Below are 16,267 nucleotides of genomic sequence, written 5' to 3' on the forward strand. Positions count from 1 at the left end.
GAAGAATTCAATCCAAATGTTGATAATGATGAAGACGAAACTGATCTCAACAACAATTGTGATGAGAAGGATAATCAAAGTGGGCATATGAAAACTAGAGAAGAAGACCACTCAAAATCCGAATCCAATTGGAAATATGAAAAAAAAAGAAATTGCTTATCTTGTTTTTCATTTGAATCATAATGAGCTTACAAAGTCCCCAGAAATCCCGTGGACCTCCAATGGAAAAACGTTGGCTGTCACACAACAACAAAATTCTGATTCTAAACTTTTCCCACATGCAATTCAAACGCAAGATCTTGATATTGAAGGTATTGATGGGAGGTCTGTTAAGGGTAGAATTTGTAAGCTGCAATGCATTGTAGATAGTTTGGATTTGATTGAGGACTCGAGCACCTGCAACCCAATTGCTGGATCATTGGATTTTTTTGAGATTCTTTCCAAAAACAAAGCAGATCCTAAGAGTCTGATCAACTGGGACAATGTTAAGATTCATATTGCTGAGGTTTTTAAAAGGGAAAAATGCCCTAAAGATGAAGATATGGATAAAATTGGAGATGAAATTCTTGATAGGATTCAACAGGAAAATGGTGAATTTTGGAAGGGAAAACCTGCATGGCAGCTGGTTTTAGGGTTTTTATCAAACCTTAGAATTACTAGAACTTCTCCATTCAAAGAAGCTGCTGGGGATTTTTCTCAAGAAAATATTGATCATAGTCATGTTGTACAAGTTTCTCAAGGAAATCATGATCATGTTGATGTTGTACAAGCTTCTCAAGAAAATCCTGATCATGTTGATGTTCTACAGGTTTCTCAAGAAACCAATGGATTAAGAAATGTACAACAAGAAGTTAAAATAGAAGTTGGTTTAGAGAAAATTGAGGAGCAATCAACCTTGTGTAAGAGGAAAAGGACCACACCTTCTGATGTGAGTTCCAAGATATTAAAAAGCTCAGAAGTGAGTGCGCAGACACCCACAAAAAGCTCAAAAGTGACTGCACAGACACCTAGTAAATCTGATCTTCAGCTTATAAAATATAATACATGGGATCCATTGTATATTGCCATTATCTGTAAGTTGTGCAAGGCAGATCCTTATAAAACTACTGTTGATCCAACAGTAAAATTGGAAAGTAGATATAAGAAAATCAAGGGGACCCAATCCCCCCAATCCAAAATTTCAGGGTTCCTAAACTGTTGGTTTGCTGAAAATTCCAAAAATATGTATGTGGATCATGATGTTCAGCTCAAAGTTAGCCAACTAAATGAGAATGTTGAGGTACCAACAATGACCCCGAAATTCGGGGATAGAGCTCTAAAGCCCTTGTGACGCGAAAAGGTGCAATGCAGGGTAGTACAAGGCACCAATTTCCAAAGGGAAATTAGTCATTGCAGATTCGCCAAAAGAGAGCAGCAATTTTCAGAAACCTAACCGTCGAAATCCGCCCTCTCAGAAAGTAAAGAAGTAGAAGCAACCCCCTGCTCTGACTACAAGTCCAAGCCTGAGTCTTGAAAAACTTGAAGATTATGTTACTCCACGCATGTGCATGGGTTGCGTAAGTTGCTGGAAATCGCAGCAAAACCCTTTGCCAGAATCTGCTGCTGAAGAGGAAAGCGCTGATAATATGAATGCTTTAAGTGACATTGGTAGTTCTAATGTCAACTATGTTAAAGCTTCTGCCAGATCGCGGGGATAAAGTGTCAACTGGAATGGATCATCGGTCAGATTACAGGAAGAGACCACACTTATCCCAACAAGCGTCCCATGAAATACTGTGATTACCTTAATTATATTAATGCGAAATCATGACGACTTCTAGCTGCCAGATTCTTGAACTTTGTTGTCCGACGCTGCCTCATCCATTGCGATTCACAAATAGTCAATGTCCGATGCTGCCGCATCCACTGCAATTTAGAAACAGTAAATTCGTTGACCAGGTGACCTTTTGACACCAAATTCCGGATGATCATTCTGCGTAAATTCCTACCGGTCGAGTTTTCCATACGTCACGTCTCATGTTGATTGATTCGATCCGTATGTCGCGTCGTTTAAATCGCCAACGTGTAAGCCACCGTTTGGTTCGGTTCGCACACCTGAATCTGCTGTCCGTACGATTTGTTTTCAGCTCATATATATATATTATAATTATAATTTAAATAATTAATACATTTTAATTAATTAAATTATTATTAAAAAAACAAATAATAGGTATATATATTATTTGAAAAAAATTGAAAAAAATAGAATTATAATATATATATATATATATATATATATATATAGAAAAAAAATTAGAATTAAAAATTAAAAAAATTAGAGTTAACAAAAAAAATTAGGGTTAAAAAAATATCCAAGGGAATAATATTGATGAGCTACATGACAAGAGGATGGCTCGATTATATACCACTAAGTGAAGGAAATCCATAGCATTAAAGCTTTGAGGACAAAGCTTCCTAAGGAAGGGGCTATGTTATGAATTATATTCATAACAACTAAAATAAATAAAATAAATGTAAATAGTAAATAATCAAATATTGATTAGGTTGAATAGTCATTAAGTTAAGTGAAAAGGCATGTCTAAAAGACATGCCCAGTTACGAAAGAACACCTGTTTAGGTATATATATGCGAGTCCTCATTGTAACAAACATCACTTATACATTTTATATATAATAAATTATTAACTCAAAATACCTCTTGTGTATTTTTACATTCAAGTCAACGAGCTATCAGTTGTTATGCTTCAACTTGTCATACATCCTTAGATGTTTCCAAATCAGAAATATAGGCAACCAAAGGCGTGTGAATAGAATCAACAATAATTTTCTTAGCTTTAACCTCACATTTCTTGTACTTTGTGTAGCTGCGGATGCATTTGAAGGAGGCTCCAATACTCTTCCTTTGACATAATCTATGGCATTATTTTCTTCCAAAGTCAAATCTAGAGACATCTTCCATGCATGATAGGCAAATTTGTTTGTAAGCTTGTCCTTGGATTTGAAGTAAGATGTAGTCGTCATTGGGACTAGTTCCAAGTTCTTGTCCAACAACTTCCCTTAGTGATTGCTTTTCCTCACTCTTCCTTGGGCTTTGTCTTCACTTGAGCTCTGATACCATGTTGATTTTAGATAACAATGGTATGTTCTATGGTTTAGCACAATTTACTTCAATGTTCCTTATCAACCCAATGACAATTTCCAATTATTTCCAGTAGCAATCACATTAAATTAAACACATTGATAGCAAATGTAGATAAAACATAAAAACATGTGTAGAAGATAAGGTAAGACAAGAGGACACAAGATTTGGCGGATGCCAAGGAAAAACCCCAATGTGGGGAACATCCTTTGATCAAATCTTCTTAATATTATTCAATAGTTCAGCACAAAGAGAGAGTACAAATATCAAATTTACTTGCCAAAATAGCCCTATCAAAATCAACAGTCAACAACATTCAATTGCAGCCCTAACTAGAAAGTCAACACTAGTCAAAGCAGCACCAAAATGTCCTCCAAGCAGCTCAGTCAATAGCAGATCAATTCGGCCTTCCAAGAGAGTCAAAGTTAGCCCAAAATAATTTGGTCAACCTAGTCAAAGGAGAGAGAAAACACTATTGAATTTCAGCGGTCAAATCTGAAGTCAACCTTGGTCAAACTGTCCCAATAACCTCGATTCTAGTGCCAATAAATGCGGCCTCCAAAGATCAAATTTCTTCCCTAAAAAATGAAGTCAACGCCGATAAAAAAAGCCTTGGTCAACGCCTTCGGTTTTCCTGAAATTCGGCTAGCAAACAATCCCAAAATTCGTCCTTCTGTCACACATGCGAAGTAGAAAGAGGCTGCCTCCAAGTAGTACGAACCAATCAAGAGAGGAAAGAGTGAGATATGTGATGTGATGAGTGATGTTCAAATGTGGAGAGAGGTCACTCCTATTTATACACTTCGTTTAGGGTGAGGAGACACATCTATTGGGCTTTTGAGCCTACATTAGACTGAGGCTGACCTGGACAATTTGTGCATGAGAGAGAATAAACTCAAAATTCCACTTTTGTTTGTCAGAATGAGACAATCTTTATATCAAAATTGGACCTCTCGAAAAGAGGAATCTAATGCAATAATCATCTCCATCATATGAGCTGTCCTAAGGTGGAATTTGGCCCCAATTGCCAATTTTTTCAACCTGTCATTGTCCACCAAACTACTACGCATATTCTAATCATCTGCTAACCCTGTAGTTGAACCACCCTCATTTGCGTTGTTGCTGATACTACACTTTGCCATCCCGCACAGCTACCAACACTGCTTGCGCTGCAACTAATCTCATGTTGCTGTTGTTGTAACTACTACAACTCAGAACAAATCTATGGATCCACTATATCCATATACAGGTTCTAGAATTGTCTCATGAGCTCTGACTGCTACTAGTATCTGCATTGTCTACTGAGTAACTATCTGCGCCTTGATTGGTTCTGCACCCCTTAATATTTGATTGCAAAAGTCTTTGCAACTGTCCCTCAAGATCTGGATGCGCTCTTTAACATTGATCCACTTGCTACTGAAAAATTGTGGGCCCCTATAGCAAGGGTAATGATCCATGGGCAGACACTTATCTGATGCTATCCTCCTTGGATCTTTCCCAAACAGGGTACTAGAGTTCAATGTCTCCCCACCGCTCTCTTGGAGGTATTGCCGCGTACAAGCTGAATTCGTCCTGTAATCTAGAGGACATATCATCTATTTCTGCCGAAGTTGCTGTCTGTTGCTCTCCCTTCTTGTCCTTTTTCTTGGGACACTAGATGCTGTAATGAATAAACTCACCACTCCAGGAGAATTTGATCTTTGGCAGATCCTTCTTCTTCTTCTCTCCTCCCATTGGGACATTTCTTCACCTTCCCTTTGGTTGCAAGGACGACGCTTTCCTCATTCTTCTCTTCCTTGGGTGTCTTGCGGTTGCTGTTGCTAGTACCATTTACGAGACTAAGTCACATCTCCTCTTGAGTGAAGTCACTCCATAGATGATCCCAACTGGGTAGCGTATCTCACCCAAAAATAACTTGGACAAAAGTATGCCACTCCATAATGAAACCGTCGAGAGCTGTTTTGACTAGCTCGCTATCTACTGGTTTTTCTCCAATGACTGCTAGCTCACCTCTGACACTTTGAATCCCGGAGAGATGGATGTGACGCCTTCACCCTTGTGCATTTTTGTAGCCCTCAACTTCTCCTTCAAAAGCATGTTTTGGTTGTCGGAAGTATCTTAATAAAGCTTTGCGATGGCATCCCACATTTCCTTTGTCATATTTTTATTTGCAACATGTGGAACGATATGATCTTGAATTCCATCGAGAATCAACCTCTTAGCTTTGGCCATCTCCTTGTTATAGTTTGCTAGCTGTTGTTGATATGTAGGTACGGTACAGTGTACTCTACATATGTCTTCAAACCATTCTCATCTAGCAGGTTGGTCATCCTGTTCTTCCAGATGCCATAATTAGAGGCTCCATCAAGCTTATCTTGATCACAGAATCTTGTTGTGACCATCCCTGAACTCAGAATGTGCAAATCTGCTTCTGCTTGCCTTCGAAAATCCTTCTTCAATCAATGTACTACCTTCAATTGTTCATTGAGGCTACTCGCTCAACCTTCTAGATGTCCTTCTCTGGAAATAGATGATTTGTCCTCCTAAACCTGTATCTGGAAACCCATTGAGTAAACTGGAAGTTTCTTCCGTGTGTGCTTTTCTCTTCCACCCAATGCTGATCTGCCGCTGCAATACCTACTGCAAAGCAACTATGCCCAGATCTGCGCAATGAATTGACTGATCTTCTCACCCACACCTACAAATCTCTAATACTAAGGTTGGTTGAATTTTCTGTTGTCTGTAAACTGAAAATCGAACCCTTGTCTTTGCTAATTCGCAAACACTGGTGGCCTTCACAGGTCTGGGAAGAAATTTGCTTAGAACTCCCTCTGAACTGCGAAAATTTCTCCCTCCCACTACTGATCTCCCGATCTAATCAAAATCGCTTTGATAACCCTTGAAAATTCCTCGGAATGCAACAAATGGAATTTATTCTTCTAACTGATTAATTATGAAGTTTATTTGTTATGACAACTAACAAATAAATCATACTGCAATTTCTTCATAATAAAATTGCTGCGGAAAAAAAACTAGAATTGAGAAAATAGATACAAATACAATAAAGATGACACCAATATTTTTGGACAAAAGTCCCCAGAATAACCCAACTGGGAAAACCAGTGCAGTAGATGAGGGTTTATTTTATTATATGAAGCAACAAAATCTAAGTACAATATCTGGATGCTAATTTGGCTATCCTCCAACAATAATCTTTACAAAATAATTTGGAGATAAATTATCTCCCTCCGTAATCAACTCGATGTCTCTCCAACAGCACTTCCTCCCAACCATTCACACTATTGGATTGGAACTGTGTATGTTCTGGCTAGAGAAATTCGTACATCCTGCGAGTTGGCTCCAAGTGAGCCGTTTGTCCTCTTTCTGCCACTAGAAGAAATTTGCTTGGCCTTTTGGAGCTCAATTTGACTTCCGACAACATTGCAAACCCTCTTTTGGAAACTCGCATTAGGTGTCTAGGAACTCGCACTAACTATTCGTCCTCCTTGCAAAAATATTTTGGCCTCCCTGCTGTACTATTGGGAATCTCTAATAGTGTTCTCTGTTGCTTCTCCCTCAATCTCACTCTTGGCTCAAACACTTCTTCCCCGTTTGATCTCTGCAGTTGGATAGTTGATCTGCCAAGGAATTCGCTCCCCTGATGTGTCTATCTCTTTCGATATCTTCTTGCTCTAATAATCTCTCATTGGCTTACCAACGGCCATGATTAAACCCCCATCAACAACTAAGATCATCTCAAACTCAATTTGTGTGAGTTTCTAGAGCATTCTCACATTTTCTTAATTAATTCCTATTAATTAACCAATTTTCCTAAGTTAGACATAGGAAAAATTTAAATGATAACTAATTAATTCAATTAAGGAGTTTCACAAGCTTTTCTTGGGAAACCTTTTATGGGTTTTGAAGATCTTGTGTTCTTAGCCTCTCTGGCACAAATCGAGACTAGAACACTTATCCGATGCTACAAAACTAACATTATCCTCACTTAAAATGGATGAACTTGACTCCTTGCTAGACCATTTACTAAAAATCAAGGATATTAGAGATGAATTGAAGTCAATTGCAAGGACAATGAAAGGAGAAGATGTAGTGGTTATTATTAACCTCAAATAGTTTGCCTTCTTCTTATGCAATTTTTTTAAGACCTTGAACATTACTAGTATTGATAAAGATCTGACATATGAGTAGTTGAGCACTAAGCTCTTTTAGCAAGATAGATAGACAAATCAGTCTAGGAATAACAGTGTTAGTGAGTCTTTTGAGGTGGCATGTGGAGCAAAATTTAAAAGAAAGGGTAGAAAACATATGAAGGGGATTATGGAGTTAACCCTTCTGAGTGAGGTGAAAGTAGTAAAGCAATTGAATGCTTTTGTTGTGGCAAAGTAGGGCATATAGACAAAGTTTGAAGGAAGTGGTTGTCGGATCACAACACAACCAAGAACATTATTTCAATGCTCTATTTAGAAAGAAACATGCTAATATTGTTGAACATAAGAAGGATGAAGAGTTCCATCTGTTCATGGCTAGAAAGAAGGATTTAAAGAGAGGTAAGGTTGATTGGTATGTTGATTTAGGGGCATTTAAACATTTTACTCTTGGTAGTGATTGGTATGCTGATTTTGTAGAGTATAAATCTCAATCTCATTTTGTTGTGGTGAATAGTAGAGAATAATATAGGGTTAGAGGAAAGGGAAATGGTGTATTCCAGCTAAGAGGTAAGAAGGTAATGATTAAAGATGTCTATTATGTTCTTTGTTTTGAGAAAAATCTACTTGTGATATATATTTGATAATGAAGCATAGCCCATACTTAGACATAAATTCCAGCAATAATAGGTGTCCTAAGTTGCACGATACAGGGAGACGAGTATGAGTTTCTGAAACGGGTACGGGTACAAAACGTGACCCCCCCAAATTTTGGAAACGAGGAAACACTATATATATATATATACACACACACACACTAGGTCATTTAAGAAATATGTGCAATCATTAAGCATACATGATACATTCTAATTTATTACATTATGATTAAATTGTCCAATGTCAATGCATAAACTATAAGTCTCTAAATTTACATCACATTTACTCATGAATGATCACATAATGAAAATAGCAATATCCAAAATCAGGCAGGAGAAACTTCTAATTTCTTATCTCGTGCTTGATTGGGAGTCTCCTCTTGCACAGTCGAACGACCTTAGTGCTCTTGATTAAATACAAGTTCCATACCCTAGTACCCTAGTTGCTCTTGATTATGGGAGTCTCCCCTGCATAAAGGGCTTGGTTCTCTTAATTAAATCCAATGGAAACATTGCAATCCTGCCAATCCTGAAATCCTGAGAAAAAAACAAGTTTTTTGGATTTTGAGTGAGATCTAAAATTCTACTTTTTCCATATGAATTCCAATGAAGGCGAAACCACTCTCAAACATCTCGAGTCATTTCATGGTAATGTTAAAAATTTAAGAGAATGTCACTTTTAAGGAGAATGTCACTTTTAAGGAGAATGTCACTTTTAATGAAAATGAAAGATAAAGGATAATATCACTTTTACTTTAAGAATTTAACATTACCATGAATTGCATATCAACATTAGCACCATAAGCTTGAACATTAGGTTGCCCAACTCAAAATGTTTTATTTCCAATCTTCAATAGCTCTCTCTATCACCCTTGAATTGGCAGGGAGTGAAATAAAAAATAAAAATGAAAAATCTAAAAAAAACTGAAAAAGTCACTTTATTGCTGAAACGTGGCTGTACGACTTGGAAACGTGTTTCAGGCCATACTAGCCCACGTTTCCCCCACATGAAACGTGGCAGTAACTAAGGCCTTGACTCAGTGCTCCTCTTGACAACAATTTAGGGCTTCCTCTTGATAGTAGTTTAGGGCTCCCATTAGCTACAGATAAGGGCCTTCCCTTTGCTGTGCATTAAGGCTCCCTTTGCTGTGGATTAGAGCCTTCCCTTTGCTGCGGAATAGGGCTCCCTTACTGCGCATTAGAACTCCTATTGCCTGCAACTAGGGCTTCTTAGATCTGCGGCCAGATCTCCTCCAAGACTGCGACTAGGGCTCTCCTAGATGACTGCGTTTAGGGCTTTTTTAGATGAACCTCTCCACTACATCTTCCTTGAGAGAAGACAAACCCAAAACAAGTGGAGAGAGGGAGATCATGAGAGTTGTGTTCTCAAGTGATTCAAGGCACCTTTATTTATACAAAAACGTGGAGCAGATCAGGGGTTTATTTGGTTGTTGGTCGACCTTGATGATCTTTAGATCAATCCTACACCTCTCTATGAGAGGGATCCAAGAAAAATATCAGTTGCCATTAATAAGATGACCCACATGGAGTTTGGCCCTAGTTGCCAATTTTAACATATTTGACCAAGTTTGATTGTGATTTTTGGGTCAGAATTTCGTTTTTGGAAGGCTGCATTGATTGGCATAAGAATCGAGATTTTTTGGGCACATTGACCGAGGCTCACCACATCGCTGATCACAGAGTTGACCGCAGAATTCAAGATTAGACTTTGAACAAGTTTGATTGCTGATTTATGGACTGTTTTGGGCTGACTTTGACCAGCGTAAGAGGCCTAGTTTGATTGTGGGTTTACCGAGTTGTTTTGGGAGAAGTTTGACCGTTCTCGACTTTCTGGTTAGGGCAGAATTTGATTGCTATTGACTGCAGTTTTGATAGAGTTGTTTTGACTGTGATTTAACAAGTCAATTTTGACTTTTGTACTTTTTCTCTCTGCTGAACATTTGATATAATAATAAGAAGAATTGATCAAGGGGTTTTCCTCATCTTGGGGTTCCCCTGGCATTTGCCAAACCTGGTGTCCTTTTGTCTTGGTTTGTCTTCTGCGTTTTATTGTTCATGTTCTATCTACAGTTACTGTCAATGTGATTGCTATTGGAAAACTAAATTGGAAATTGTCATTGGGTTGCTAAAGGAACATTGCAGTAATTGTGCTAAGTATAGAACATAGCATTGTTAATTAAAATTAACATGGTATCAGAGGCCAAGTGAAGACAATGCTCAAACAAGAGAGAGAAAAACAATCATTAAGAAAGATATATTGGACAAGTCTCAATGGCTTCTACATCTTACTTTAAGTCTGAGGACATGCTCAATGAAAAATCTAACTATCATGCATGGAAGATGACTTTGGAACTGACTTTGGAGGAATGAAGTATTGGACTATGTGCAGGGAAAAGTGGTGGAGCCTTCTTCAAATGCACCGACTGCTGCGAAGACGAAGTATAGAAAATGTGAGGTCAAAGCAAAGAAAATTATCAGACTCCATTCAAAAGCATTTGGTTGCATATATTTTTAATTTGGCAACATCTGAGGAGATGTATGATAAGCTGGTTGGGATATTCAAAGTGAACAATGCAAATCAAATCCTTTTTCTCAAGAACAAGTTAAATGATATCAAGATGAACAAGGGGAGTCTATCCAATCCTACTTCATGAGAATAACTCGAATCAAGAATGACCTATCTATTGGAGAAGTTATTGTTGATAGTGAGCTCACTCTCATTGCGCTTGGAGGTCTTTCAAGACCTTGGGATGTATTTGTCACCACTATTCTCAACAATGACATGATACCTGGTTTCAATGAGTTATTGGCTAGATGCACTCAAGGGGAGACTAGGATGATGGAGAGAGACAAGCCCTCAAATGGAAATGAACCTACTGCTTTCTTCGCTCATGCAAAGATATCGTCCACTAATGATTTGGCCCTTTAATATGATTTTGATGAGGAGTATGTATTGGGATCCTTTAGTCATCCTCAACAATGGGTTATACCTCTAGTTCTAGTAGGCCTTTACATCACCTTTTTTTTCAACTCTTTTGAGCATCTTTCTAGCACCTGAACTTTTGTTTATATCTTCTAGATGATTTAGTTTCTAGATCGTTGTGACTTTGGGTTTCCTCTTGATCCCCCTCTTCCTTGGATGTCAATAGAACTCCTTGCTAGCAATAATGGATTGTTGAAGGACAAAAGGTGTACCGCACCAAAACAACAAACATTTTCTAGGTGGGCCCAATGTTTGGTTGGGATTCCCTGTCCAACACAGTACTAGTATTTGTTTGAGTAGTCAAACTTCCATTCGAATGTCTTCTCAACAACCTTGGATATTAGGAGCATTGGGCTTCCTTGCTTCTGTACTACCCCAAAGATGATGTAGCCATACCCTCTAAACCACAATCATTCCTTTGAGGATAACATCCACCAGTGTATTGGACCTTTCAGATGATTTCGATGAGGAGGCTATATATTGAAATCTGCTAGCCGTCCTTTACAGTGGTTTCCAGCTCTAGCTCTAGTTGGCTTTTACATCCCCTCTTTTGTTAAACGCTTTTGAGTGTCTTTCTCACACTTGCACTGTCTTTTATACCTTCTCTTTGCTAGATATTTAGGTTTTAGCTAAATACCTAACCTTTTATCTTTTTCCACTTTTATGATTTATCTAGGATTTGTTTTTGTATTCTCACATTGTAGGTATACTTGATGTACTTTTTGGTAATTTGTTGGACATCATTGAAATTATCTGATCTTATCTTATTTCAACAGGGAGGAATTGATGAGACTTAGTGTAGAGAACATGTGTTATATTTGTACCATCCAGTTTTGTACTGTTTTATATTTGTACTATCATTCACCCACTTTATTGTATTTTATTGAAGATGTGGTCAAATGTGAATACTATCCCACATAGTTTTGTGTCTATATGTGTATGGTTCAGGCAATCTTTTCTCATACTTGAATACTTCTCTCTTCTGTTTTCTTCTATGCCTTTCTTCTAGTTTTGTTCTTATATCAGGTTTGCATATCAATATCTTTCCCATTTGACTCCTAAGCTTATTGACTCTAGGGTTTGAAAGCTTAGTCAATGAGTTTCTTTTATTAATTACTCTTGTATAGTATTCATTGAAGTGACTATCCTGCATATTACTGGGCATTATATAATTTTCTGTTTTAATATTATATATTAAATAAATGGGTGTGGGAACAAATCGTTATTTTAACTGTGTGTAGTTTGATCATCCCATTGAAAGTGATTTGTTAATTCATTGCTTACCTTTTAAAAGATAACATTTGTATATTACATAATATTTTGAATTAGATCTGATTGTCTGTATTCAAAAACCTGTACATAAGAATTATTTGTGATTTTATTTTCAGTTAGAGCAAGTTGAATGTGAGATAGAGAACCTGCGGCAAGTTGTAGTAGAGAAGGAGGAGCAGGAACGTGCCATGCTTCAGGTTTTCCCCAGTTTTTGGATATTTTATGCTATTTGATTACAGAATGTTTCTTTCTTCCTCTTTTCTCATTATCTAAAGAAGTTATGTGTTGTCATTTTCTTTTGGCTATATTGAGGGTTATGCATATTCAAGGATTCAATACAAAGTATTTTTTTTATCTCCAGCTGTTATCATCATCTCCAGTGAAGAAGGATTGCTTAAAATTTTATCAATGCTATTGTAATATCACCTTTGACTGAATACATTGCATATTTACACTGATCTTTGTATTACCCAGGTGATGATGCGAATAGAACAGGAGCAAAGACTTACAGAGGATGCACGTCTATTTGCAGAGCAGGATGCAGCTGCACAAAGGCATGCTGCAAATATGCTTCAGGTTTCCCATTTTATCCTTGATATAATGGTTGTTTGTAATAATCCTTGATATAATGGTTATTTGTAATAAGCAATGTCTTTTCGAACTTGTTGTCTATGGATTTCTGTCCCTGGCATTTAAAAAAAAATATTTTCTGAAGGAAAAAAGTCAAGTAATTTATTGAAGGTAACAAAATTACAATAGCAGATACTGAGGAGTATTCCAGATTACCATACGAGGCCAAATACAAAAAGACAAACAGTCTTCACCAGATGTTTGGAATGTTTGAATATATTCCAGCGATAATAGAGCTTGCTTCTCTGCATATAGTCTCATTTTTTTTTGTTTCTTCTTAAATTTGTTTATTTAGCTAGTACTAGCCTGTATGCTTTACAAATAAACTTAATCTTTTTAAAGCTCCAGTATTCCTTAAAATACATATACAAATCTTACCAGAAAGAATCAGAAAATTGCATTTTCAAGAATTATTGTTCCATAATCTCTGAGAAAGTGAAACCAGGTTTCATGAAAATAAGAAGAAGATTGTCCTTGAGTGGATTCAAGGATTTTCCAAGTGCCCACTTGCAGCTCTGGTCCTTTGGAAAGCCTGTCTGCTTCATTGTTTTTGTCCCAGTAGACATGAGCAAAAGAAAGATGAGTAAAGGCTGATTGCATATTCTTGATGTCAAGAAATAGTGGTTGCAGGGTGAAATTATTCAAGATGAAGTTTCCTTTCATCCATTGAATGACTAGAAGTCAGTCTCCAAAAATTTGAATTTGCGTCACTCTTTTATTGAGCCATCAGAAGAACCAGTTTGAGTGCCATAAGTTCATAGAGGTTGTTTGTTACAGGACCAGTTCCAGCTTTGAAGGAGATGGTATTGTTTGGAGAAATATGTATAATTTCTTACTCCCCACCTCTAGTAGGATTACCTTGTGATTCTCCATCAAATGTCCAAGGGACTTCTTTGTTCATGAGCAAGAGAAATTGGAATTTTTGGGAAGCATAGAGGATGTTGAGAATTTGAGTGGCACATTTAAGAGGGGTGTCTGTGTTACCCATCTAGATACAGGGGTAACCCTAGGAGAAATTTTTTCTCCTATGTTGCAAGTTGTCCGCCTGTAGCCCTACCATGATAGGTGGAATTGTATTCCTGTTTGGTAAGGAGTAGCTGCTAAATCCATTGTGCTTGCCTTTTCGAGACAAAGCATCTCAAATAAATATCTAGACACTTATTGACCACTTCTATTTGACCATCTGTTTGAGGATGATAAGCTATACTCATTACAGTTGGGTATCATGTAATTTAAACAACACCCACCATAAATTGCTCATGAGTATAGTATCACATTCTGATGCAATTGAATTAAGCATGCTATGTAGTTTATAAACATCGTCCATAAATACTCAAGCAATTTTTGAGGCCTCAAAGGGGTTTTGTAAGGCAAAAAAAGTGAGCATAGTTAGAAAGGTGATCCACAGCCACCATGATGATTGATTTGTTTCTTTCTTAGGGAAGCCCACAAATAAAATCCATGAAAATTTCAATCCACATAGTTGTAGGAATTCGTAAAGGCTAAAATACTGTTGGAGGCTTCGTTGTTTCACCCTTGTTCCTTTGGCATGTTTCACATTTTGCCACAAAGGTATGCAGTTCATTGTCCATTCCATCCAAAAAGAACTAACACTTAATCCATTAATATGTTTTTTTGAAACCTTGAGTGATTGCCTATGGAAGAGGAATGTAATTCCATTAACACTCTTTATTTGAATGTTAAGTTTTGAACCAAAAAGATATGCCTTTTATACCGTAATGCATAGTCCTTTAGGTTGTATCCCTTATGTGTGTGTGTGGTCCTATGTTTGGAGCAGTTGAAGTTGAACAATCCAGGCATCACCTAACCATTCGTGCCATACCTATTTTATACAAGCAGGCTCTAGTAAAAGTAAAGGAAATAGGGTTCCTTCCTCCTTGTACTTCCTAGATAAGGCATTGACCGCCAAGTTCTCCTTTTCCTTCCTGTAGATGATCTCATAATTGTAGCTTAACATTTTGTTGATCCATTTTTTCTGCCCTAGTGAGGACAACCTCTTTTGTAATAAGTATTTCGAATTGAGATAGTTTGTCCTAATCTAGTAATGATACCCTCTCAGGTAGGGACACCATGTAGAAGAACCAAAGTTTTAAATAAACTTCTTGAAAACTTCCAAGTGACCGTGAGGTGCATGGGACTAATAGGAAGTTTAGAAAACATTAGTCCAGTGAAAACGAAGACAAATTACCCTTTAATTTGTTTCTAAACCCACCTACAAATTTTTAACTTTTCATTCTTATTTTCTTGCAACACAACATGTGTGTGTATATATTATATACACACACACACAAACACATAAAAAATATATACCTCAATAATTTTTGTTCTCAGAAAATTATTAAATAAAATTCTGAATTGCTGTGAAAATAAAATCACTGGTGTTTAACCTTTAAAACAAAAATATTTATAGCGGAAAAATAAAATCAGAGATGTCAATTACATCACAAGAATAAGTATACACACCTAACATTTTTCCTTCATTAAAATCCTTCGGAAAATCTTGGCCTATACCCATGAAGAAAAGTACACAAAAAAATGCATTGTTGGAACATGCAACTCGACCCCCATTGAAAACTCGACCCAAGGAATCCAACCCACAAGAAAATTTGCTTCTTGAAGAATTTGGACCTAGAGAAACTCGACTTCTTGGCACAATCAAATCGACCCTCTCCTTTCCTCCTCGTACGACCTCTGCACACTCAAGAAAAATTGAGTCATTGAATAATTCAACCTCTCCACAACTTGACTTCCTCTGTGGTTCCCACTAGGTCAAACTGGCAGAAAAACCCGGCTTGACCCTCCATTTCACCAAAAAGTGCACAAACCGGTCCTAACCGTTCCTAACCGACCGGTTTAGGACGAAATCGGCCGGTTTATTGCCAGGGCACCAATAAACCCCACATAATGCATTTTTGTGAGTTTTGAAGCTATTTTGAGGGAAATTTGGGGTTATTTTCCTCCAAGAAATTTGGGGTTATTTTCCTCCAAGAAATTTGGGGTTCATCCTTTTACTTAAATTTTAACATTGCCATGAAATGACTCGGGATGTTTGAGAGTGGTTTCGACCTCATTGGCTTTCATATGGTGAAACTAGAGTTTTAGTTTCACTCAAAATCCAGCAGACTTAATGGTTTTCAGGATTTCATGGTTTGGGGGTTTGCAATGTTTCCATTTGATTCTATCATGCATGAGGGGATGAGATTGGCATTTGATCAAAAGCATGAAGCCCTTTAAGAACCTTGATCATGGTGGCATTGATTGTTGAACTTTGTTGATGTTGGTGGTATTGATTGTTGAACTCCTCTACCATGGCCTTAACAAGAATGTACCCTTCACCCCAAGGAAAACAACTGGTTAGGCTTGCTAATCTTTTTCTATGA

General features: G+C 37.3%; 1 protein-coding gene across 1 annotated transcript in view; it reads left to right on the forward strand.

The window, feature by feature from the left end:
• LOC149216267 (uncharacterized) overlaps positions 1-16,267 on the forward strand; it is a 181,941-nt gene that overhangs the window by 94,721 nt on the left and 70,953 nt on the right. Inside the window, exons 14-15 of the mRNA XM_089392761.1 lie at positions 12,353-12,433; positions 12,711-12,812. Of these exons, the coding sequence (XP_089248887.1) occupies positions 12,353-12,433; positions 12,711-12,812 (183 nt within the window). The remainder of the gene's footprint in view (positions 1-12,352; positions 12,434-12,710; positions 12,813-16,267) is intronic.

This window comes from Pinus tabuliformis, chromosome 1_1, assembly GCF_031772625.1.
Source record: "Pinus tabuliformis cultivar Carrire ecotype Pingquan chromosome 1_1, CPIR1, whole genome shotgun sequence".
NCBI classification, from domain to species: Eukaryota; Viridiplantae; Streptophyta; class Pinopsida; order Pinales; family Pinaceae; genus Pinus; species Pinus tabuliformis.